At 38.1% G+C, this 27,524-nt stretch overlaps 1 protein-coding gene across 2 annotated transcripts in view; it reads right to left on the bottom strand.

The window, feature by feature from the left end:
- Window positions 1-181: 181 nt before the first annotated feature.
- cdk6 (cyclin dependent kinase 6) overlaps window positions 182-27,524 on the bottom strand; it is a 40,493-nt gene continuing 13,150 nt past the window's right edge. For both annotated transcript variants that reach the window (XM_060896918.1, XM_060896917.1), the window contains exons 4-8: window positions 23,745-23,912; window positions 11,753-11,862; window positions 6,716-6,766; window positions 6,298-6,433; window positions 182-5,956 (exon numbers count right to left, since the gene is read on the bottom strand). In XM_060896918.1, the coding sequence (XP_060752901.1) occupies window positions 5,807-5,956; window positions 6,298-6,433; window positions 6,716-6,766; window positions 11,753-11,862; window positions 23,745-23,912 (615 nt within the window). In that variant the 3' untranslated portion in view covers window positions 182-5,806. The remainder of the gene's footprint in view (window positions 5,957-6,297; window positions 6,434-6,715; window positions 6,767-11,752; window positions 11,863-23,744; window positions 23,913-27,524) is intronic.

Genomic DNA, 27,524 nt, shown 5'->3' with positions numbered 1-27,524 from the left:
CTATTGGAATCAATAGATTACTAAGACTTATATCACTTAATGAATTTATGGCTTTATGTTGCTCATGATCAATTATTTACTTGTTTCACACAGCACACAGCTATTTTGCTATTATACTATACAATACTATACTATACTATTATACTGCAGGACAAAAGTTCATGAACAAAATTACACAAAGTCATTTTAAAATATTTATTTAAAGGACAAAAATATCAAACAAAAAAATTGTCAGGCAGTTACACATGCAACACATGAGCACAAAGCAGCCTTATTTAACGATGGCATCAAATTTAGAAGGGTCATTTTTCTTTTATCATATATTTGAGCCAAGCTGTGAAAAATTAGCAGCAAACAAACAAACAATGAAACAAATACAAAATCTTGCCCATAAATAAATTATGCAAGAAAATAAGGGGAGAATAAAAAGTGAGATCAAATAAAAATGATGCGGTGCCATAACCAGTAATGGTATTTTCACCTTAATTTGGTTCAGGGAAATCTTGGGTATATTCAGTGGTAAAAGTAAACAAATGCTCAAATGATAAGGTGTAAATCCACTGACAGTAGCCTTTTTATGGTTTAAAAAATGGTTTATATTAGGAACTGTTAACAGAAAATGATATTTATCTGTCATATTAGGTCTCACGAAAAGCTGCCGAATATCTCAATTTCTCAAAAATGAAAGCTGATGATGAATATGTGACGTCTTCCATACAGTAAAACTGGGCAAATAAATAAAGTTGAAAAATAAAAAGAAATCTGTAATATTTCACTGCTTCTATGCATGCGTTATAAACCACATGTGTTATAAGTACCATTTTAGGAACTGTTAAAGAGTCAAACAAAGTTAGTGAAACAAACATTGTAGATCACAAATCCACACACCATCCTGACAGCTAATGACAAAAACACATCACTGAATAAAACCTACTTTTGGTTACTGTGTATTGTTTAAAAGCTGCTAGGCAGAAAAATTAAGCAACAAAACAAATCAGTAAATATCAAAATGAATGATCAATTAGGTAAAGATAACACAGAGACACAAAGTATAATAGTAATGCAAAAAAAAAATGGCCTATTTTTGTTATTAGGTTAAAGACATGGAAATTCTGGAAAGAAAAAAAAAATGCAAACTTGAAAAAGTTCTTAATTTTCCAGTGAAATACAACATACAACGGAGTCCATATGTGTGATGAAAAGACTAAAATGGAAAAAAAGAGCAATAATAGTTCATTATAGTACTGGATTCGGCTTTAAACAAGGTAGTTATTCGACTTTCAGAAAATTTGTGAAATTTAGTAGAGGTACAGATTTGACCTGCACAGGAAGTATGTTGGTTATGTGTGGAATTTAAGGCAAATTATGTATCAGCTGTATTACCTTTTATTATAAAGTATTTCAAATTTACTGCATTTGTTTTCTATGGGATATGTCTGTTGAAAAAATCAAGAAATACTGAAATCTTGAATGTTCACTCTTGCGTTTCGATAAACAAGATTTGCCCCATATTGATAGTGATTCCATTTCAAGTTTAAGAAATTGTTATATCATAGCACCGTCAATGCACCACCAGATAAATAGGCAGGTTTCGTTCTCACTCAACAATCTTAACGTATTTCTATTAAAATGCCAATAAATAAAAAAAATAAAGCAGAGGCAAAATATAAGGAAGATACGAAATAAAAACAAAAGCAAAGTACCAATATCCAGCAAACTCAATAAAAAAAAATTTATAATAAATCATTTATAAATGATTAAATAAAATCAACTGATTACATTTCATTTTCCAATTAAAGCAAACAATTACAAACAAAAGAGAAATAGTTCTATTTATTTTTTACTTCACCCTCATGTAATAATATTGGTAGCAAATGAGAATTATAAAGGAAGTTCCATTAGAAAGCCTTTTTAATGTTTCACATTTCACAAAATGGTGAGATGTGTGATTTTCAAGGTGCAATCTGTTGAAATGTCATGTCAACATTCAAATTTTGTTACTATTCTAAAAGTTTACATTCCAAAGCTTTATTCTTGAACGCAGCACTAATTCTGAGCCACTGGGACTTTATGTGTGAGAGAAAAGACTTAGTGCTCAATGAAATCTGTAATTAAACGATTGGCACTTTCTTGTCTGAATATGCGTACTTTGTGACATCTAATGCCCACTAAAAAAAAATCCTCATTTGCTCGTCATTTTTGGAAGAGGGAAAGTACATCCTGTGTTTGTACAAACAATCGTGTTGAGGAACTGCCCAAAAGAGAAGAGATTTTTAACACCACACACAAAGAAACAAACAAACAAACAAACAAACGAAAAAAATTGAAGGAATGTTAGCAGTAAAATGTCAGAAGAAACAGCAACCATCATCCCATGTTTTATTATAAATCCACATGTGTGGGGACTTGGGGAAACCCTTGTCATTACAAGTCCATGCAGTAAAGGAGCTTTATGGATATTTTGACAGTATATGATTAAATACTGTAAGAATTGTAACTTTAAATGCATTTCACTACAGCATTTCCTGTCAATGGAAATCACACTCAGTTAACAAGGTTTTTGGCAGACCTTTTTGTTAAACTGCCACTTTTTTGTTAAATATTGTTTCTGGGTGAAATACATGTATGATTTATTATCATAAGGTCCTTATGTATGTTAAAGTCTGAAGAACCCAATTTTGGTCAAAACCTTTTTTCGTTTGTTTTTGGCTGATTTTCAGGTTCAGCCGCTGCAATATCTGACAGAGTTTTTCCCAAACCGCCACACATATACATGTCCTGAATGTCTTGTAATCCTCTATGGACTTGCATTTTAATCACGAAGGCTTCGTCAGCTCTGCTGAATGCTTGGAAATTTCCCACTACCCTACACCTGGAGATAATGAGACTGGAGTAACTCTTAGATCTGCAAGTGTGAATTGATGTAAAACGTCTGGGGTAAATATGTCACGTCGGCAATGTAAATAGGCCATCAGTGGTGTTGCAGATTAACGATGTTGCCTGTCTTTCAGGTGTAGTTAGACAGCTGGGTCCTGGCCAGAGGAATTTGTTCTCCTGTTTATCTAAGTGGTTAATTTGTTTAATTAACATACAACTCTGTAAATTCCTCACTACACTGGTCAGTGTTTATGTTGCACAACAGACAAATGGTGAGATGTCTTCACGATTAAAACCCAAGTCCAGTTTCCTAGACTATAAGAAATTAATAATTGCAAACGTTCATAAATAAAGTTCAGACTGTAACAGTGTTAATTATTAAAACGTCTAATGATACCAGTAATCCGATGAACATGTAATGTAACATGTAACATATGTAAATATAGCCATAAATAGCTTGACAGCAACATTTATTTTACTCTGCTATTTTGGAATTAATACAGTGACTAATTTGCAGTTTGAATTTACTATACACTAATGTTAAAACAATGATTAAACTGAAACAGATATGAAACCTGTTGAATCTATGCATACAACCATAAATAGACCTGAGTGTGTGTGGTAGTGAGTTATATTTATCAGATATTATTCTTTACTATGAAAGGAATCCATCACAGATCAACTGTAAAGCTAGAGCTATCTGATAAGTATGAACCATTGAATCTACTGTGATCCTGAGTGTATGAAGGAAGCACCAGTGCTTATCTGGATGAACCTGTGAATAAAGGTTTACGGCATGGCATCTGGGTGTTGTTCTCTTCTGTTTAGCCTCATCTTGGACCAGGCTCATGGGCCACATCCTAAATTACTAAAGCAGCATTCTTCCTTCTTCTTTCCTTCCTCCCTTCTAAGTCATGCAAAGAGGCAGACCAAAAGCACGATGTCTCTGATCTACTTGGCTATCATCAATCCAGACTTGAGTGAATCAAATAATGGAAGGTCAAATGGAAATGTACAAGTCCTAAATTTCTGAAAAAACACAGTTATTACATAACCTTCCTCAACCTCTTCAAGCACTCTTAATCTCTCAAAAAGAACCTTTAAAACCTCATTCATTCTCTAAAGCTAGACATTTTCTACTTGCTCAAGCATTACTGCACTACAATTATTTCTTTAAGCACCTGCCAGTTACTCCTCTTTAGTTACTACCCTGTGAGGGTCAGCCCACTCACTAAACAAGGAGTTACTACTCCATTTACACAACTTCAGAGTATGTAAATACTGTATAATATACATGTCAGACATACCCTTACACATACAACTTCAAGTCAACTAAAATTAAGACTTAACCACAATAATTCATCAACAATCAACACTGATATTAAAAAAAATAAATGAACAGTGTAGAAAGAACAGTCTGTGTAGATGTAGCCTAAAATATGTTTCTATATTCTTGAGTAAGAGCCAGGTTTCCAGACACTAAACTATGCTGGTCAAGACTGGTTTATGCTTCTTTCCAGAGGTAATAAAAGCAATTTAGAGACGAGTGAGGGGTGCGACAAAATTCAGGAAAGTTAATCTTCAAAACCAAATGTCCAAATGGGCCACCCAGTTGTGCTTCTATTGGCTAGCAGGAGGAAAGCAGTGGGAATTGGTGGCAGCTTCGAGTCTGTGACAAGATTTTTGAAGAAATTCCAGTCTGAGGGTGGTCTAAAACACAATGTTGGGCTGTATTAGTTATTAGCTAACTACATTTCCCAGTATCAATTTGGGAACATGTCAGTGAGCTTGTCAAGAGTTCAACAGGAGTAAGAATAACAGCCAAACTGTTTTTTTTCTTAATGTTGCTTTTATAAAAAATATCAACTGAGTTATGGAAATTCGTTGATTCGTTCATTTTCAGTAACCACTTTGTCCTGGTCAGGGTTTTAAAGGATCCACTGGGAACACTGGAAGGTAAAAATGCATCAATATCTACAAAAATGCATTTACAACAATATAGGATGTCGCAGTTGATATGTCTGACAAAACCGTTAACAGCTGAGATGATGAATCATTATCTTACAGATATTGTGAAACTCCCATATTAAGAAATTCAGTCTATGACTAAGTCTGTCATCACTACTTACTGTCTACTAATCCTTTTTCAGAGGTACTATAAAATATTTATGATGAAGCATAAACCAGACTTAGACTGTGTCCAGAAAACCAGCCTGAAGTGTTGGGTGTCTCCTGGGTTAATAAAGCGTGAACCAGGCCTCAACAGTGGTGAGGGTTAAACCATAGCCGTATGATTTCTCCTTTTCTGTAAGGCACGATTTGAAATGTGTCTCCACTGCTGTCAAGGTCCACAAAGACCAGCCTTGGGGGATAAACTAACAGATAATTTATCTAAATGCTTTGACCCATAAATCTGAGCAGTCTCGGAGCAGGCACAAAAGAGTTCCATCTTCTAGAGTGTGGTTCTGTTCAACAGACCCACATTAGCAGTGATAACTATTTTTTAATAGGTTTTTTTAGAATCCAATTGGGGCAGTCACAGGCAGTGAACTTGCTGATTTAGAGAAGTATGATTTAGGCAGTTAAGAAGTCCTGGCAGTTATATTTTTCTGATGTTCGTCAAGACGTAGTGATCCCTGACAACATGGTGTAGCAGCCGCTGTATCAGATATCTGGCAGTGGAGTTTCATCTGAGCAGAGGGACTTCCTGCTAAGGAAGACAGGCAGGTAGGAAAGCAGCTTTTGATGTTGTTTTTTTTTTTTTTGTAAATTGTCCCAGGCAGTGATATTACCAGCTGCAGTGAAAATGCATCAACCAAAATTTGTGGTAATACTTCAACAAGGCCTAAAAGCAGCATGTAATGTGGCAATGGAAGACAAGATAAAAAAGGGGGCTTGTGCCAGTAAGTCTATAAAAAAGGAATGTCTTTCAAGCAGCTCTCTCCTCCAGGGAGGCCTTTTTGCTCGGGAAGGGTTGCACATAGAGACTCTTGCTGGTGCTGTCTAGGCTATGAAAGTATGGGTGAGACAGGGCATCATAAGCCGATATCCTTCGGCCCGGGTTGAACGACAGAAATTTCTGTGAAGAAAAAAAAAAATTCGATTTCTCATTAAATTCTGTTAACATGCTTTTAAAAGCAACATAAAATAAGAACATATCTGATTGGTGTAAGGACTGTAGACTTTATTCTACAGGAAACATTTGAGATGGGTTGCATCAACAAGGATATTAGAGCTTGGTCTGAATATTAGATATAGTTTGTTTTGTACTATATTAAATAATTACAGGTTAAAATGTCACACAAAGGTTGGTGCCACTGGATTAAAAGTACTTTACGATTTAAGATGAACCTTATTTGGTGCCACCCAGGTTTAAAGAATAATCAATAATCAATAATGAGCAATACTCCAGATACTAACAAGTAGAAGTGATTTTCCAAGCTCGTCCATATCAGGCACCAGGTCTTCTATAGGCTGAGCTGGACGAGGGGGAAAGGCACTCTGAGGCAAACCCACTTCCTGGGGCCAGTCTTCAGGAGGAGGGACACCAACCACACTGGAATAATCGATAGAACCATCATCATCATCACCATCATCATCATCATCATCAGTACAAGCATGTCACCATGCTCACTCACATGATTCCTCGTTATGTTTGTGCCCATGATGTTTAAAACACATTTGCATTGCAAGGTGTTTAAACAGAGGTGTTTATACAGTTTTCTTTGGAGATGAATTACTTTTGTATTTGGTAAAGCCATAGCTTTTCATAATTTCATACAGATCATCTCATCTATCATCTAAAGAGGACTTATTAATAAAATAAAATGATACTTACTCAAAAATCTTGCCCAGCTGGTCAACATCAGAATTCCCACGGAAAAGCGGTCTAAAAGAGAGCAAAATCAAATACAGAGGTTACTAAAACGACTCTTAAACTAAAAGATGTGTACGTTTTGTTAAATTGACTCATTTCATGATTTTTAGCTATTCTTATAGGTACAGTTCATTCATTAGTGAATGTAGATTGTATTGTAGATTTTATTGAATTATCTTACTATAAATGTGGGTCTAAAATATTGTTGTTATTATTATGATTCGTACCATAGAGTCATAACATGCAAACTTATAAACACAGGGTTACAAAGTTTATTCTGTTAGCACATGGTGTCTTCAGTATTCACATTTAATTGTTGTGAACACGATCTGTTAACACTGTAATGTGTTTTTGTGCAGACTTGGCTATATAGCAATAGAAGAGAAATAAAATCCAGTTGAAAAAGTCAGCAAGGTCATATAGCAGTACTGATGTAAGGAGCTGTGCTCCTTTGAATGCTGAAGTTTCCTGGCTTAAAGAGAGAGAGGGAGAGAGAGAGAGAGAGAGAGAGAGAGAGAGAGAGAGGCTTTTTCTACACATGATGAGATGAAACAACACTCGTTCTGGAGTCTTCCTGCCTGGACCGATGCTGCTTGCGGTGGCTTTGGCCCGTCAAGATGCCTGTAGGCGGGCATGCTTCCCCTGGCATGCGCACAGATTCCAGTCACTATTACTGAATCCAAACCACATTCACCATGGAGGGGGGGCGGAAAGCTATTTATCCCTGTAGTCTGCTTTGGCTGTCTGTATGTCTCTGTGTGGGGAACAAGCAATGAGCCATGCGAAATAGTGGCTCCTATTATCTAAGAAACATGAGAAAGAGATGGCAAACAGCTATAACAAGCCCTGCTCTCACACATGTCAACTCTATTCCCTCCCTGAATTAGCTGCATTATAATAGAATGCGTCAGTGGAACATGCTGTATTTTTCACCAGAGGTCGCTCTACTACGGAACATCTGAGATCAGCAAGAGGCTCTTTTTCAATCCACAACCGTGCGGAACTCAACTAACTGGAACAAGACAAAGAGGTGGCTCAGACCACATGTTAGCTCTCTGCTTCATCTAATCGCTGCCTTCCATCACCTCAGAAAGTTATTTCTGACTCAATCAAATGTGCATTTTACCCCACTGGAGTAATTACACTGTCAGAGTGTCTTACGGTTTGTCTGACAGTCATTATTTCAAGCACAGCCTACATGTCATCCTGTCAGACTTCAAATACTAAACATCACAAGTTAGAAGTGAAACCGACATGAATAAAAAAAATCTTCTTTTGTGCAAACTGTGTGATCAACTTACATGTCATACATTTCCCAAAAGTGAAAACCAAGAGTTCAAATGTGAAATGTTCAGACAGTCTAACCTGGAAAACCTTAGAAAAAAAAACAGTTCTATTTTCTAGCACCATGGTAAAAAAAAAAAAAACACCATAATCTAGCCTGCGTCATGCCAAAACAAGTATGCTTAAAAATCTCTGAAGCTGCATTCTCCCCTGCCCCAAGCCTACTTGTTATTCTGAATGAAGAAGGGAGCGTTTTTTGTGTTGTTGGTTTTTTTTTTTTTGCACAAGGCTGATATTATGCATCCTGAGTGAGTGGGCACAGCTGCAGCACCACAACAGTGCAGGACACACAGCCGAGTCACACTCCAGTCCAGCCAGTGCCAGTCCAGCAATCCACATTCCACACTGATAGCCAGTAGAATGCTCTAGTGTGTTTGTGTGACTGAGTAAGTGAGTTAAGAGAAAGCATTTGTGTTTGAAGAAATTTGTAGACACAGTGCACTTTATCTCATTTGTAAGGAAGTAAACAAGGATGTAAATGTCTTCTTCCATGCTCATTCTGGACTTTTGGATTGCTGGAATGTCAACAGCACATTCAACATCGTTCACAAACCTGGTGACTAATCACTCCACCATCTCAGGGATACAGATACGGACTTGCACAGAGTGTTTGAATTCTCACTAACTTTGTGACGTTATGTTCTGAAATCAAGTCAACTAGGCCACCCAGGTGAACTGCAATGCTAGATACAAAAAAAACAAACCTCTATTAGAGGAATGAAATGACAGGACCACACAATATAAAGTAAGTCAGGTGTGTTATGTTTAAAAGGACTTCCTCCTTTCTTTATACAACAATAAAACGATCCCCTTCAGGCTGTATGCCTTGCTCCCCAAAACCCATTTTCAACAGTAAATAAAACAATAAACCAGACAGACTGCTGCTAGCTCAGGTGTGCCGTGTCTTTATCATTCTCTGGTGACTTTTAAACCTCCATTACTCAGATCTGTGAATGCAGCAAACTTCCCTGACAACAGAATGGAAGTGTTGGAAAAGCTTCTCCCAGGTGCCTTTTAATCTGCAACAGGTGGCCTTTTTAAAAAGTCTTCTTAATCACCTCCAGGATAGAGAGAGAGAGAGAGAGAGAGAGAGAGAGAGAGAGAGAGAGAGAGAGAGAGAAAAGGAGGTGTAGTACTAGCATGGATCAAAGCGTCTCCCTTCTGCCCTCTGGCACTCTTGGAGGTAGGCCAGTCGCCGACGCGGTGGCTTTTTTTTTTAGGGTATTGTGTCAGTGAGGCAGCTTTACCTGTACAACACCTCAAATTACACAATGTGCTAAGGACCTGACTTGTCTCACACACACCTTTTTCAGTCAAGACACAGATTTTACTCAGCCAAGCCTAGCATTTACGTCCTACCTAAAGTTGTTACGATTCATTCATTTTTCTCATACTAGACAATTATGAATGCTACAGATAAAATGTAATTGAAGTTTATATAAAATATGTTTTCTGATGTTTAAACAAATGCTTGTACATAACAATTAGTGCAATATTCTGCGATATCATTCTTTAGTGCCAAAAACGGCATGTGAACAGCTTAAGCAGCCTTTACAATAAATGTATCTACTGGCAGGAGGAACAGAGAAATATATATTAAAAGAAATACTTTTTACACATTATAAGAAGCTTGAATAAGTGAATGGAATCAATATTTAGTTCACTGAATTGAATACCTTTTTTTCTGTTCATTTTAGAGTTGAAAGAAAAACCAATGAGTTGTGAATTGAATCGAGTTTGTGATTCATGAATTGAATGGAATCACTATGCCTGAGCTTAACTTCGCTTACCAGATCATTCAAAACATTTGTAGAAGGTAGTATGCAACATACTACTACTACTATTAATAATAATAATAATAATAATAATAATAATAATAATAATAATAATAATAATAATAATAACGTTGCGGTTTCAACTTCCTGACTAAAGTCTCCATCATTGCACATTACAGTTAGGATGTGAAACACAGGATGTGTATGAGTGGATCAGCAATCTGGACTCCCCATCATACACATCTCCCGCCTCACAAGTGTTGAGAGGAAGACATCAGCCCCCACATCCTCCCCAGCACAATGAGGGACACATAGCCAGCCATCAACAAGTAGGAACCACACGTGCTCTAACACAAATTTGGCATACGTTACTTTGTGTGCACACACACCCAATCCCTCCCACGCCGCATTATTATCGCCCGAAACCCACCTGGGATCTTTTTACCGTTACTCTGAGGGGATGTGTGTCTTATTGGTGGCGGTTAATGGGAGGAAATTCAGATTGCAGACTGAGCTCGCTTTATGAATGCACCCTTCCCTTCTCAGGAATAACTGCTTTTCTTAAACAGAGTGGTGCTTTTCATTCATTCTTTCCCTGTTAAGACTAAGGTCACAAATTATTGGTGGACAAAACAGCATGTCTCAGCAAGATTTCAGGTCACTAGAAGTGCATCAGTGTGCCATGACACAGATTCTACAATTCTCCTGCAAATCTCCACAAAAAGTGCAGTTTTCTAAAACATATTGTCTCAGTTGTTTGGATGGTGCTCAGTCTAAAATCTACCATTTGGTGTTTAATTGGGTTGAGATCTAATTGTGAAGTTCATACATATGATTTACATGACTGCCGTGCACATCAGATCGTCAAGCGAGCCCTCATGCCCTGTGAATAGGGGCAGAGTTATCTAGGAAGAAGCCACTCCGATCAGGATAGAATGGTAGGAAATCATAGGAAAAAGATGATCAGTGATGTATTGATGCCTCTCTCTATAGGTACACAACAAACCATGGCACCAAAATGTTTTCAATGTAACAGAGCCACCATTTTCCTTTAAAGAATTTTACTTTGTTATCCACCATTTATGTTATACACCATTTTACTTTGTTATCCTTCTCTACACGAATATAGTAATGGTGATATAAGTAAGTATACAAGTAAACACAGTACACGGTTTGAATTGCCTTGTTGGCTGTTAAGCAATAGGTCATCAGAGACAGTTGCTTCAACTGACACAAATGAACATGAAACTTGAAGTTCTCGCATGCCTTCTGCAACCACAGCACATGGTATTTCCCCAACAGTTTTAACAACTCAGACTACCGCAAAAAAAAAAAAAAGTGTTTCTTGACGAAGGACTGGAGCATTTAAAAAGCTTTTCTACATTCAATGTGAAACTCTTTGGAATAGTTACTAACAAAATGCCTGAAACAGCTTGTGTGGTGTTGCTTTGCTAGCAAAGTCTGTTGAAATCATTTGTATCGCTTCAAAATCATCTTGATAAGTTTCAAAGATCCGTGACTTCTATAGAAATTGTTTGTACTTGAAGGTGAACAATAAACACTGTAGTCTGTACTTCAGAGAACTGGTTTTAAGCTCTGGCCAAAGATCAGACTCTGAATATGTGCTGCTTCTGTTTTTTTTTTTTTTTTTTTGAGCAACCGTCAATGCTGGGGGCCAGACTGAGCAATCAGGTCACCCAGGCTCAACTTGTTCCTGTGTAAATGAACCATACATGCTCTAAAAATCCATACCTGTGTCACTTAATCTCAGTCCCACCTGTAAGACTGTAGGATGAGTTTAAGAGTGAAAAGGGTACGAGTGTGTGAGAAATGCAGTGGCTTTTTTTTTTTAAACTTGTATTAGATGTACTTGACTCACCTCCTTCGGAACATCTCAGCAAAGATGCAGCCCACGCTCCACAGATCCACCGGGGTTGCATAGCTCGACTGGAGGAGCACTTCTGGAGCTCGATACCAAAGAGTGACCACCTGCAACACAAATGCATACTGTCACATTCAGACAGTTCCCATATGGACCATCACAGATCCTGTGCATATGTCTTTATTAACAGGCAGCAATGATGCTTACAGTTACACAATGCACTTTTGTTTCTGTGCCCCTGTGTCTGAGTTATGTAAAGTATGAAGTCATATCTGGCAGTGCAAGCCTCCAAATGCTGATTTTGGTATGCCAAGATCGCATAAATTTCACAGCGAGTCACTACCCTGCTGAGAAAAAAGCTATAAACAGAATACACGCTCCAGTTTTGCTATCTATTTCAAATTTATTGACTAGTTAAACCATGGCAATAACTAGTAGAAATCAGCATCTTGTTTTGCCCGTTTTGTTTTTTCAGCAGGGTGCGGACATTCCTCCAGGCCTCTACACAACCTAAAGTCTTTAATGCCTTATCAATCTTTCAAATTTGACTTCTGCTTTTTCTCACTTAAACCCATGTTTAGTCCTTAAACTCAGTGACTCTTGGCCTTGCAGCTGCAGCAGACAGCATATACAGCTGAGCAGCTACAGTAGGGAGAGCTTCCAGACAAAACTCAGTGACCCTGCTCCAGTAAAGTGGACGGCTTCCAGGTGCTTTCCCTCTCCAACATGCCGTCCTCCCATGGGCTCGCAGCCCAGAAACGCTCAGGCTTATCGGCCAAATCAGCCGCCCCTGTGTTTGTAAGCAAAGCCTGGGGTGTATATTAGGGGGCGCATATCATAAAATGTGCCAAAGAATAGTGCTAAGAGAAGGTTGTGCTTAATGAGTGCTGGTGTGGGAAGGAAGCTGTGAACAGCGCGCCATCACTATTTCGCTGATTAGAGCTTAATTAGAGCTATACACAGAGTGAGAGGAACTGTTCAATTGAAGCTCAGTATAAGTACAGGTTGAAATATGATGGGGTTGTTAAATTGGGGATTGCTATTCCACTGAGGCTCTGATTAATGTTTATAATTGGTCTTATACCAAAGCAATTTGTTAAGAATTACAGTTTTTCACAATTTGGGCAAAACATCATTTTTTTATCCATTTACAGTCACATTTAAGGTTGCAGAACATAAAATAGCCGTAAATATTATTGACGCTCATTCCCTGATTTTCTCTTCACGCTTGTTACAAGAAAAGCCACAATGCAGAATATTCTACAGCCCTGGACTTTCCTATGATGATAAACTTATAGGAGCAGCTTTACCTCTAGCACTGAAGACCCCTTCTATATTTTTTTCCCATTCAAAGAGCTTCACTATATCAATGCTTATGTCATATAACTGAACTAATCGTACCTAGCTGTTAGAAACAATAAGACATTAGAGATTAGCACATTAATCTAAAACTGGACTGTTAAAATAATTAACACCTTTTGATCAGATTTAAGAATCCAGCAGCTCTGTGGAATAAGTATACATTTCTATATTCTGTATACTGTAGATGCTGTCAATGTACATTACATTTCTGAGTGTGGATTTGGTACAGCACTCGACATTGACAACAGATGAATACAGCTACGGATGACCAATTTAAGCCTTCACAAACCCTGTGGTTGGTCCGCTCATTTACAGACTTTGACTGTGCAAGCGTACAGGTATTTGTGCAAGACCAGTGTGAATGGAATCAAATTAAACCTGCACTTTTCATGTGTAAAATGAGTTATTTTTAATTGCTGACACTTTTTCAAGTTAGTCTTCCTGATTAAGAGGAACTGAAGAGGAAGCCAGTGATGAAACATGTTGGTCTCTTTGTTGCCATGTGACTGAAACACAGGCACATGATTCATTCCAAAATAGCCCCTCTCCATTATCATTCAAAATCAAAGTCCATTCAGATGGTTCCTTCTTACCACTATTGGAGCGTTTTTCATCATGTAGGTTGCTCAGATCAACACTAACTTAGCGAAGGCACTCATTATATGATTACGCTTGCTTTGGAGCCTACATGGGCATATCAAAGTAAACTATTTCAAAAATAAGTTTCATTAATTGCACCAGGAAATAATCCAACAATTCTTCTAAATACAACAATTTTGCGTTCAGTATATGCTTGTTCTATATTTATCTTTAGGATATTCTTTGCACTAAAGCTAGCTATATAAGCAGCACTACTGCAGGGGTGCTATTTAACTTCTAGGAAGAACCACAGTTGAAGTATATCCGCTTTTCTCAGCGCTGTGAGTTTGTGGTGTAGACTTCTATTAACACACATATACACACATGCTTGTCATATGCTACACATGCTATAGCTTTGCCACATCCACTGAGGTGCTATTGTTGTATTTAAAACAGAAAACTGCACTGATGGAAAGAAAGTTCATTTAGCGCTATAGATACCTTATGAGTAGTTAGGGTTTATGATCAATTTTGAAACATGATGCTAAAAAGACCCGTGGCCATAAACTACCATAGCGTCTACAGTAGTTTTGATTTTGTCACTTGCCAGTAAAAGTGGTTTAACTCTATCGTGTGGCATTTACACAAAGCAGGATCTTTGTGTTAAATGGCACTTGCCACAATTTGCATGTCTTCTGGTTGCTCACTCAGTAATTATGATGAAATAATATGAAGTGCAGTGGGTGTGAGGTGTGGGTAAATAATTGGCTTGTCTGCATTCCCCATAATACAAAGTCACTATGTGCTGAACTACTGAGCCTCAGTTAAAACTCCCAAAGTATTTCTCAAAAACTCATGCATGCCTAACATTTTTTCAAAAGTATACTGGCAACTTCTCTAATAGCCTTTCCCCTGTTGTCACGCTACTGTATTCAGACTCTATCACTAGTCACTGTGTGATCTGATGCAATCACGGGTGGGGTTGGAGGGCTATTGGGGGTATTAGGGGTCACCCACATGAAGACAGTGCTTGTTATTTATTTGCTGGCAGACAACTTATAAAGATATTTTAGGCATTTCACAATCTAAATACCGGGTTGATTAATTCAAAGGAGGTGAGGACAACTTTATAAAGTCTATTTTGTGGCAGAAAATCATGGACAGCTGTTCTGTACCACAGCCTATGCTGTCTCTCTCATGTCTCTACAGTATTTTCACTCTGCATGTGTTTAAATGTGAGCCAACGATTTTTTAAAAGAAATTAAAAGTTAAAGCTAAGCTCGTTGATGTGTTAACTGCTAAGCGGCGCCACTTTGATAAATGTTAATTCAAGTGACCCTGTACACACTAAGCTGATGTTGTTATGCTAATAAACTTAATTCGATTGTATCCAGTGGTGGTGCACGTTTATAATACTCAAAATAAACTATTTAAAAGATATGTTTTAAATAGAAAGGCAAAACTGATGCAGCTAGAAACACTGGGCTCCAATTAATGTATGCTTGGCTTTTTTCTACCTGTCTTTTGCCTTTCAGACAACAGCCCACTTTCAGTTTTGCACTGCAACAATATGTTTTGTTATTATTATTATTATTATTATTATTATTCGGGCCTTCAGCCTGGTGAACCACTAGAGCCCTGACCCCTTTCTGGACTGCTCAAATCTGCACAACAGCCACTACCATAGTCAGACATTTCTACATTGCACACTTGCACTACATGTACATCCTGCACTTTAACATATATATATGTCCATATACTGTTTCCTTTATATCTGTACTCATTCACGTCATTGCATCCCACTACCACTACTTATTTGATTACATCACCTCTGTTTCTAATTATATTTTTTCTGATTGTATTTTATTATATTTTTCTGGTAAGATTGATACTTTATTTGATATATACTTGACATATATATTTATTTCTTCTTATATTGTATTCACTTGTGCCTTATCTTTATTCCTTTATTTTGTTATTTTCACTGATATTGGCTATTTTTAGGAGAGTCGTACAAAGCATTTGACTACACGTCGTACTGCGTATGATTGTGAATGCTACAAATAAATTGGAAAAAAGCTTTAGTAGTGTTGTTTGTATTTCAACATATTATTTGTTACATAGCTAATTGCTAACCATTTGTAACACTAACTGCTAATTTGGTTGGGAAGGGAATCAGTTATTTGACAATTAAATATTGTTCACCCTATAGAATAATGCTTGCGATTTCGAATCCTAAATGCAGGAGATTCAAGCTCGCAGGCAGACAGTGTGCTGTCTGAGTGGGAAAAGAGAGCAGATAGCGCTTTCTTCCAAGTGTGTTACACTGCCCTATGCCCTGGTGTGAGATAGGGCAGAACTAGCTTATGGGTGGGAATTATCCAAATTGATGAAAATCCTTTTTGTTTGCTTAATTGTAAACCAACATTCTTGTTGCATTATATGCCTTGTGGACGTCTTATGAGAGGCAAGTTTTGCACTTACCACTTAAAAAAGTCAACTTCTCAAATATGTGTAAAGTGTTTTCATGAGAAGTTATAACATTGCCTTTTAAACTAGAGAGTTTCAGCCCTAAATTAGCTGTCTATACATTGGTAACTGCAACAACATGAGGTAATGGTTTCTCTCCCTCATGCTGGTCCTGTGTGCCGTTAGCAGCTAACTGAAGGGGCAGATAAAGTGATCCTGGCTGCCTTCAGATTAAAGGACAGCATTCTGTGCATTCCTATCTGGTGAGATGGCATTGGCTCACTCAGCACAAGGGGAAACAGTGGCTTTGCAGCACTGCTCAAGCACATCCACACCACACGAGGCTCACGTCTTTAAGCTGCACTGCCACCCTACACTTTAGTCAGATGATCTCTAACTGCTACACTCAGTCCCCAAACCTTCCCTTTTCATCTGCCTCATGGAATTAAAACAATAGAGACACAATGAGATTAAGAATAAGGCTGGCCTTTGGGCTTGGCCATGAGCCTGTGTTTACATTCTGTCTCTCAAAGGAAGTGAAGGATGAAAGGCCCCTTCAACACACGACCTTCGTCCACATTCTTTCAGGCTGCCCTTGGACACTTTTAAAGGGACAAGTCTACAAACTTGGCAGAGGACAAAGGCCTTTCCGAAAAAATGAGCCTACACAAATGACCTCTTATTTAGTTAATAGCAGATCTTGAAGGTGATATGATTAGGACATGCTTAGAAGCTTAATGCTCAGTCTATTAAACTGCTTCACAGTGTTATTTATGGAAATGCTACCATAAGCAACTTTTAATGATATTAAAATAATACAGTATGAAGAATTTGATCAAATAAAAGTGTTAAATATAAGGTTAATTCTTATTAATAATAATTTTATATATCCAGAGGAATATTGGGAATACACCATGAATAAAATGCCAGTGCTCCAGTCCAAACATGAGGATGAAATGACTTTCATATCCACTCTTATCATGTTGTGTCTTGTGACACTTCATTCCTTACCTCCTGTACAAATGAATTGAAAATGTCATTACTGTCGAGCATTAGAGTCACTATTTTTCTCTGCTGTTTTAAAATCCTATTTACTTTTGCATTAATGACATGTCTGTCAGGTCTGCTCAAGATGACAGAAAGAAATATGAAGTCACAAGTGAGCAAGGCGTGCATGCAGAACTGTATACAGTAAAAAAAAAAAACACCCCCCAATTGCTGCCAAAATATGCAGAGCTTACAGGAATGCTGTATGGGGCCCTCTCTGAGCAAACAAAGAGAGTACAGTCAGCCTCTCTTTCCCCTGTGCTACCACATCCGCACATCATTAGTTGGAAAATTCCTGATATATGCCGTAATTTTTTGCTGGTACAGGCAAAGCTTTAATATCCAGATGCTGTTGCACCCCCTCGGTCAGTCTTTTCTGCTGTGTCGGGGCCGCTGCCAAGACGTCATCAGCAATCAATCCAGACAGAGGTTAGAGTAAAATCGCTCTGCTCTCTGTGGATGACCACTGGTGAGGGTCACACAGGAAATACATAATAAGAAGCTCCTAAAACATCATGCTGTTCCTGTGTTTGTGTGTCTGTTGCAGTTCAGGATCCTGCCTTCTTTTTTTTTTTTTCATTTTTTGTTCCTTCCTTCCTTCTTCTTCCTTTTTGGAATACCAGAAGAGATATCTAAACATTCCCAGAGTCTGCTGCACGTGCTCTCCTGCGTGCCTTGTTTTCTTTTTTCCCTCAGCCATGCCGCTGCCTGAGTGTCTGTCCGGAGTAGAGGCTCAGTGTCTGGCAAAACCTGAATTGCTGTGCTTCCCCTCGGCACTAGAACCTCCTGGAACTAAAAAAAATCTCTCATTTCATCAATAATTTTGATTAAAAGTAAACCTGGATTCATGCAAATGCATTTCGTACAGCAAATATCTTCTGGAGTCATAACTCCACTCTCTTCTCCCCTCTCAGCAGCCTTCTAGTTTCTCAGAAGTGTAGGCATATGACAGTGTTATTTAAAGTAATTACTTGTTCCATTACATCTGAGGTGCTGGGGTGAAAACTGTTTGAGAAAAGGTTATTTGTTCAAGCCTCCCCTATTATTCTGGGTGTAACAGGGACCAAATTACCTCTCACCTGTTTCATATCAACATTTCTAAGCCTTTCACAGACAATACACACACTACACATTACTGTCAGAGGAGACTCAACTCGACTCGAGCAAAGAGACGCCCTGTGGAGATTTTGCATAAAGTCTAACAATATTTGAATATGAGTTGAAAAAACATGCAGGTTGTTAAACCATGATATATAACAGAACAATACTGAATGTTCACTCTTCCAAGTATCTCACTGGTTTACATTTGAGTGTCACCGTACCATCACTTTATTTATCAGCTTACATCCTGGTTCTGCCAAAGATCCCACCAGACGTGGAGATGACACTGCCTTTCTGTTCTCCCTGCCACACTTCTAAATCTCCGCTGCATTCTCATTTTACTCAGCTGATGTTACAGGGACTGGCTGCTCATACAGGGAATGTTCAAACTGGAATACGTCTACCCGTTATAGCTGAGACAAAGCAGCTACAGCAAAACCTAGGAGAGCAAACTTATTACCTGAAAGGAGTTCAAAGGTTCAAAAGTAGTTGAACAACGAAATTCTTACATCCACAAAATCGAGGGTTAAAACAACCAGCAAGCTAATTTCGGGGTTATTTAAATGATACTTTTATTTTCATTCATGTACTTTAAAGTCTAGGAACAATGTTGGAACAAATCTTAATTACTCTTCTGAAAGCTGGGAACAGTTCTAATCAGCCAGCATTTTGTGCTTCTTTGGAATAATAACACAGCATTGATCCTCCTGCTTTGTCGGGTAGAGGTTAACTACATCCATTCTCCCAGCCAATTGTCTAAAACCTCCTCAAATATGGGCATTTTTGTACAGTATAATTTGATATAATCTATAGCTACTCGGATGAGTTGCCAAGTCATCAATTTATTTTGCCTCAGTTGCATGCAAAAATAGTTGGCAAAAACTACTGAATGGGCAGGCGCCACAGTAAACTGGCACATTTTTGCACTCAACTGCTTCCAACTTCAACATGTCTGAGCAAATCTAGAAGTGATGTTTACATTGCAGCTGTATTAACATGTATTAAAAGATGGTGCATACATGTCACTTTGTCATTTCATGTTATCACAAAAATCAGATCCTAACAGACTTGATAGTCAAGATAGTTCAGTTTGCAGAAGTGAAGAGGCTGGTGAACGTTAGAGAAGAGAGAGAGAGAGAGAGAGAGAGAGAGAGAGAGAGAGAGAGAGAGAGAGAGAGAGAGAGAGAGAGAGAGAGAGAGAGAGAAGGCTGTAGTTAGGTTTTGCCAACATGAGGAATTCATTCCACTGGAAGAGAGGAAGGAAGCATCAGGGCCCAGAGGACCCACAGCAAAGGCTGCTGTGGAGTTTGTGGTATGCAGAAAAACAGTTGCTGGATCAAGTCTTTTTTTAACGTAGCACAAAACGAGCTGTATCAGGCCACTCAAGCTGTATGACACTAAAAAAACATCATGCAAACAATAGCAGTTTCAAGCTTTAACCGTATAATCCTTAAACACTGGGCTCTGATGGATCCCGACTCACATTCCTCACATTGTAACTATCTACTCGTTCCTAATAGTTTCACTGTAGTCACTATGAATTTCAATCATAAGCTTAAAGGTAGATAACTGAATAATAAGCTGGGAGGTTAGGGGAATAGCAGCCTCAAAAGGAGACTGAGCTCATTTCGATATTTCAAAGACACAAAAGTATTGTTGCTGTATCGCATTGCATCAGACTCAGCTGCTTATTTTACTTGAGTCACTATGAACTCTGTTGAGAGTTATATTGCACATTAAAAAGCACTTTTTTTCTATTAGTTGTTAGTAGAGCTATTACAGCTAGGTCCAAATTCTGCATCTCCAAAAACAAAACAGAAAAGAAGTGCATGGGTTTATCATTTGCTATTTATAAATATTAAAAGACATTTAATGGTTTTATAAACACATTGTACAAAGAAACAATTGTATTATCTTAACAAACAATTATATTATTATAATTGTTATTACTATTATTATTGTTGTTGTTATTTTTCTTGTTTAATGACGTCCATTATACAATTTATCCATTTTTAATATTTTTTCTGCTACTTCCCATATTGGACACAGTTAGAAAGGCATTTATATTTGTCCTACAGTGAGGATGAATGAATTGAATTTGTATCATTTTGCTTTTATTTAAACACTTTTTAAATCTTGTCATTAATGGTGACATATTACTTGAAACATCTCAGAAACTGGATTAGTTTTTGGCTTCTTTCTTTGTTCCTCATTTTGTCCTTGACTTTAGCTGAGGTAAAAATAACACAGACCACATATCAGAATACATGATTCTGGGAATATCCCTTCAATTAATCTTTAGTCAATCTAATTTTATGACCAACATGGTGCACAAAATTTTCTCTTGGGTGCTTTCCTAATGCATTCTTGAGACAGTTCTAAAACGGTCTCAAACAGATGCTCTATTTTTATACCAACTCCTGCTACAGATTCTTTCAGATTCTCAACATGCACCTTTTGCCATTACCTAATTCTGATCTCATAGACCAAAGCATGTGAAAAGAAAAGGCAGCAGAAGGTACATTATGGACATCATGATGCATGTGAATACTGTGCTGTAGCCTAGTAACCTGAGCGGCTTCCCGTCACTTCTGTCTTTACATGACCCAGGAAAAACACCACCTCATGTATCCAAAAAGGCAAGAGGACAAGAAAGAAACATTGCTATATATTGAGCCTTTGCCCTGAGGCTTTGCGCCGTCAATCAGAGGTGCACAATGGCCACCGGGAGAGTGGAGTCATTATAATAATCAACAATGCAGTGGTCCCGTGAGATTTGTAGGGTCAGGCTAATCTCCACATCGGCAGCACCCAATGGGTGGTCTGCCAGCTTACACGCCCTCACTCTCTTTCTGTCTCATCTACATGATGGAAGAACGAACCAGACTTATAAAATAAAGGCAAAACAGCTGTGCGCAACACTTTTTGGAAAAGTTCAGAACTTTTTTCCCTACAGAATATTAAATATATATTATCCGTTATAAACACGACTGTATAATTTATTAAACCCAACCTTTAAATATCATGGTTTTGTCATGTAGTAATCATTTGCTTGCTCTTTTTCTCAAGGTAACTTTGGAATTTACATTTTGGAGCAACTTACATTTTTCTCATTTATACAACTGAGCAGTTGTGGGTTGAGGTTCTTGTCTTCTTGTACTTTTTTCTAAAACTCTAACACAAGTGAAACAGTTTGGGTTCCCCAAGAACAACCTCAATGTGAAATAATTGTTGCTACCACATAGACTGATAGATAGACACATAGACACATAGTTTGAGTATTTCAGAAACTGCTGATATGTCCAGAATACACATTGTATTCTCTAGCATTTACAGAGAATAGTGCTAAAACACAAAAACATCCAGTGATTGGCAGAGAGAGATTGCAGAGAAGAACGATCAGCCAGTGACAAGATGGCTACGGTAACTATATCTATAAAACTATATATGTTTTTTTGCCATAAGTTAGATATCTTGTCAATACCCATACCTTAAAAAGATTCCAAATTTCTCATAACATGAGTATGAACACTCACTAAATATGTGAAGATTGACTAAATATGAACTATGCAAAATCCCCAAGGGACAAACCTTCGTATATTATGTAAATTAGACAGCTAAAAACAGGCCCAAATGACTGAATGAATCATCTTGACTGCCAGACCTAGTCGCTTTTTGAATCAAGCATGATCTTGACTTGAGTATCATTTACCAGGTTAGCAGGTCCTCACCAATTATTATATGTAAGGAGGACAAAAGCAAACAAGAAGTGACCTCTGAGTCTGTTTTGCATACCCAGGGTTATCATCTCTGTATCTGGGAAGAGGCAAGGGGAACCGTTTTAACTACATTGAAATCGGATGATGTGGGGGATTCCAACAAATCAGAAAATTCCACGTTCACTTTTCACCTCTCATTCTCTCTCACAAACATTTTATAGCTTCTCAAATATACTTCTTCTCTAATACCCTCCCTTTCTCGTCATCTCTTGCTACTGTCTGTTTCTCACTATGTGTCTGTTTCACAGTTGATTTATGGTGGAGGTGGGGTTTTCTAATATCTCTGGTGGATTACCAGTTCAGTTTACAAAAGCTCAACTGCCTAACCACCGAAACAAAAAAAAAAAAACCCTTTAGCAGTCATTCAAATTTTGCAAACTGAATTGGCAGTGAAACAGTGTGGTTTAATAAGTCTACTTTGGTTGTACTATTGAGTTGGGGATTCCTTTACATTTCTACAAATTTCCCTTCGATACCCAAGATAAAACTTCAGCAGATGATATGCAATAGTTACTTTCTAAAATGCTTAACAGACCAACACAATGCACATTTGAGAAGCATCTTCTATTTTCAGTGTGAAGTGGAAAAGATACAATGTCCATTCACAAGCTATATGCTATCTTTTGATATCAGAGCTCCCTTTAGGAGACTTTGACTTCAAAGAATGACAGGGGAGATTTACTGATTCAATCACATGATCTGATTCATCCCTGAACTACTTTGTGAGGTCCAATGGCATTAAACAGACAGTCTCGTTTTACACTTTTTATACACCTGCTTTTAAACCAGCAGCTGATGGGTGGTTTTTCTTTCAGTGTAGTTTTACCCCTGACTGGGAGCTGTCCATGTCCGGCTCAGGGGACCAGCTGATGCTTTCACTGTACTACAGGTCACTTTCCTGAACTTGCCAAAGGTGCATTAAAAAAATAAATCTTAACATGTCTGCACATAAAGTTATTAAATGTTTTTTTTTTCTCTGCTCAGTGAATTCCTAAAATAGCCTGTGGTGGACTCAGGAGACAGAGTAAAAACATATATTTAAATAGAAATAGAATTTTTTACATTTATCAACATATCAAATTTTCAAGTTTATTGAAATAGAAATGGTGACATTTCAATTCCTTTATTAAATTCAATTCCTTTAAAAAAGGGAAAAAAAATTTATGTTGGGATTGGTCATTAATGTAAAATGTTACATAAGTGCAGTGTCAGGAATCAGATACACTACTGATACACTAGTAACGCTACTAACTTAACAACATTTCCAGTAATGTAGCATCAGCAAAATGTTGTTTTTTTTAAAGGAATGAAGTTATTCAGTGTACTGCAAAAAAACTAGACAGCAATAAACAAGTAACTTGAAATGTTACAAGTGTAGTTCCCATAACATTACATATATGTAATACTTTATTTAAAACAGGAGAGTAACTTTAGTAGTAAAGTTACATCTTACTGATGTTTCTAAAAAGCTTTCATCAGAATCCACTTTAATCATTGGCAGATTTTGGGTGTGAACATACCCACTGTATGTTTGGCTGATGTTTATATATGTGAATTCATACATTTAATATGTTGTGCATATCCTGTTTTTTATGGTAAATGTCTACACAACAGCCATAAAAACAGGCCAAGAGTTTGTCAAGCTGACTCACCACTGAAGTAAGCGCCATCTGAAAGCTGTATATGCGTGCCAGGCCAAAGTCTGCCAGTTTGATCTGACCTCCACTGGTTACCAGTATATTCTGAGGTTTCAGGTCTCTGTGAACCACGCGGTGTGAATGGAGGAAGTCCAACCCCTGCAGCAACTGGTACATCATGTCCTGAAAAACACAGAAAAACCAGTGATTCTCTGTTATCTCTGCTTCAAATATCTTATGGACGAGTAGCAGGTTAATGAGAGGGTAAAGGAAATCAAAGAGAAAGGAAGGGAATTCTCAAAGACCTGGGCAGATTATCACAGGTCTCTGTTGATATCAGAATTTATGTTTGGAAAATTAGGGCTCTTGGGGCTTGAAGAAGGAAAAAGCTAGTGTGTAACTTTAAATCAGGAGCATGGCAGATGTTGTTAACTGACATTAATGCAGCACTGGAAAGACATGTTACTTTAAAGTCATGTTCTGCTGGGCCTCCACTTCCCTGCAGCTGTCTCTCAAGCACTTGTTCAGTCTGAGGGCCAGGAGAAAAACAAGCCTTAATGCCTGTGAAATGAGAGAAAACGGCTTAACTGCCATTTCCTCTTGTAACTTGCACAACAACAGCATGAAAAAACTACAGACATGAAGGTTCTTGGAGCTGCCCTGATGTCCGACAAGAAAACATGTCTGACAAATGGAAAAGGGTATAAAAAGAAAAGCAAGTGACCAGTTGTTGCATGAATTGCCCTAAACTACAGGCATGAAGCGATGGCAGGACTGAAAAAAACTGCCTCCAAGACCTCACAAGTGACATGGATCTGAGCCCACCACCCCATTCAATCCCCAACCAGCTGGTAAGTGATTAAAAGCACTGACACAATGGTGTGCACACTCAAGCAGAAAACATTTGCAAACGGCACAGATCTGGTCATGCCGGGGAAAAGGACAGAGCCTCTGATAATGCGGATAAAGGAAGCTAGAGCCAAATGAACGTGTGTATGAGGGTGAGGCCTGGGAGCATGGTGGCCAGCATAAACAAGGGCCTCTTTCTAAATACCCATCCAGCCATGACCTGCCGGACCCACCAAGCCGCTGTGGCACAGGCAGGCTGGCGCAACGGCATTATGCCTCATCAGTTACTCTGCTTTGGCTTCAAGCCATATTGCCACATTTCCTTAGGCATAATGACCCAAGGACAAAACAAACACTCACCCCACAGCCCTTTTTTCTCAGATGATTTACCTTAAGCAGCACTGCTTCTACTGAGATAATATAATTAAAGGGTTAATACCACTGACCTGTTTATTTAACGTCTATTGAATAGGATGAATATATATCTAATACCAGTATAACAAGCAGAACCTTATCCCATGTAACACCTGTTAAGTGGCTATAGAAAACCTCTTCTTGTCTTGCCCAGTGCAATTCAAGAGGTTGAATTTAAAAGCTATGAAAGTGCCATTTAGTGCATTTCATTGTCTAGCATTACCTCATACAGAGAAAACCTGATTACATCTTAAAACTGTCTGCTTATGAAAGCAATGGGATCAACCTAAAACACCCAGGACAAACACTACACCTGTCGTAAAAAGCATCTCGTTTGCAAAGAACATGGACAGAACACTAAGGAAAAAAAGAAGAGACAAAAAAACACAGTCTCCTTAAAAACAGCAGTCAAAATAGAGCCTCCAGAAGGCACTCTCCATTCTCATGCTAATTCCTAAGAGGCAGCCATATTGTTTATTGTAGCCTGGCACAATACAAGACATCTGCCAGTTAGCATTAGTTGTAATTCCCTCCCCATGCTTCATTAGGCTCTCCTTTATGGGGCGGAGACAAGCCTCAGAGAGACGCTGAGCCTGGAATGGCCGGCCGGACTTGCCAACACAACACCAGCTGCTTGATGTCCTTCCAGCCCGTTTGATTCCTGCGGCCTTTTTCATCAATTAGCATGTGGTGGGTCCAAAATGGGGCAGGAGTGGACAGAATGGGGGATTTGGAGTAAATGAGAAGGGGGGTGAGCTGGGAGCTCTGCAATCTGGTGTCTTTCTGGGAGGGCGAGAGTAAATGAAGTTGTTGGGGGTCTTTAGCAATACTGCACTAGAGCCCATCATCTGTCCCTGATGTCCATTATCTCATGTTCTGATAAGAAATCCAATCAACCCAAGAAAATGAAAACTGACTAATGGCTACATGATTTCATCAAACTTTTATATATATATAAAATAAATTGGCTGGAATTTAACTAAGCTCATGTTTGTGAGCTATTTTCATTTTAAAAATGGGCAACAAATTAAAGAACAAAAACATACTGTAAGTAATTTCATGAAGGCCATCATGGGCCACAAGAACAGATTTAGTGTGACTGGCCATACCTTTCACAAATCTTTCACAAAACTGTATTTGAAAGATTGTTTTTCCAAAAGATTGGTGTAAAAAAGAAATATGGATGTGTTGTTGATGATCTGGTGACCTTAAAAGCAATAGCATATGATTTATATCATTTTCATGTTTATCAAAACATCAGTTCAGTGAGCTGTCATACCCTGTGGATGGAGATGAGGTCATCCTGGCGGAGACCACTCTCATCATGATGTGGTGAAATGTTTCATCATAGAATAACAGTAATCAGTCAGAAGAACTTTGTGTTTTGAATAAATACAACCTTCTATTAATTTGCAGTCTGTATCACACTGCAGCTATCTTAGCAAAAATGATATGTGTCTGCTTGCTTTGCACTGTTCTCAACAAAGTCTTGCAAGATGAACAAAAATATGCACTTTAGAAATGTCTCAGTTTAAAGGAAAACTCAACCAAACTAAGAGAAATATCTATGAAATAAGAAAAATGGATTTGTAAGACTAGCGGTGGGAAGACTTGGTGGGAACAGGACTGATGAGATAGTAGTTGTTCAGGAATTAATATGTGCCATTTTCACTGGATATTCAGCATTTTAGAAAGTGGTAAGAGAACTCTGATGATGCTGGCCTTAAAGGTTTATCTGTGAACTAATGAACAGTATATCCATGCTACATAAGGATCGCTTACTTACTGCCCCTTACAGAAGCCTCCTACATTCAGATTCTCTATTCACAACAAAAAGCGAGCAACTGAGAGGGCCACTGCAGACAAAACCACACATACACACACTCTGAACAACATTCCTCTGGCTAGTCTTCAGTGAAAGCCAGAGCTGAATGAAAATAGAGGCACACACAAGGGCCTAGCTCTTTAATTAGAAGCCCATCTACCACATGCACTGCCCATCAAAAGGCCAGGCCTCACCCTAATCTTGGAGAGTTCCATCCTCCATCTGCTTCTTTAGAGCATGCCAAAAGTCTCCATTTATATTCTCATTCACGGGCCTCAAAGTGGAAATACAAAACACAAGGTTTACTCGTGTAATACACATAAGTCATATTGGTGAAAGTGTGTGAGGTGCACAGAATCAGCTAAAAAAAAATAAGGAGAGGTCAGTTTATATACAATCAAAGACAAAACCCTTAAAGATAAGCAAAGGATCTCCAGATATTTCATATTACCCTATATGTCTTTTGACAAGTCAGTCAGAGCATCTTTGTTCAGAGGTCATTTTAAAACAATCAATTATAGACAGATTTAACTGAATTTATACTAGACCTCCAGTGTGTACAAAATTTTGACTATCTCTTTCATCAGTCTAAATATTCCAGGAAGCAACGTAATGATTTTTAGATGCTTCCGATTGGTCAATTGTGCTAAGTAGGAGTTAATTAGGAGTATACCTTAGGAGTACAAACAGCTGAAGGTACTACAAGC

Source organism: Tachysurus vachellii, chromosome 21 (genome assembly GCF_030014155.1).
Source record: "Tachysurus vachellii isolate PV-2020 chromosome 21, HZAU_Pvac_v1, whole genome shotgun sequence".
Classification (NCBI taxonomy): Eukaryota; Metazoa; Chordata; class Actinopteri; order Siluriformes; family Bagridae; genus Tachysurus; species Tachysurus vachellii.
This window is presented reverse-complemented; position numbering and strand designations above follow the sequence as displayed.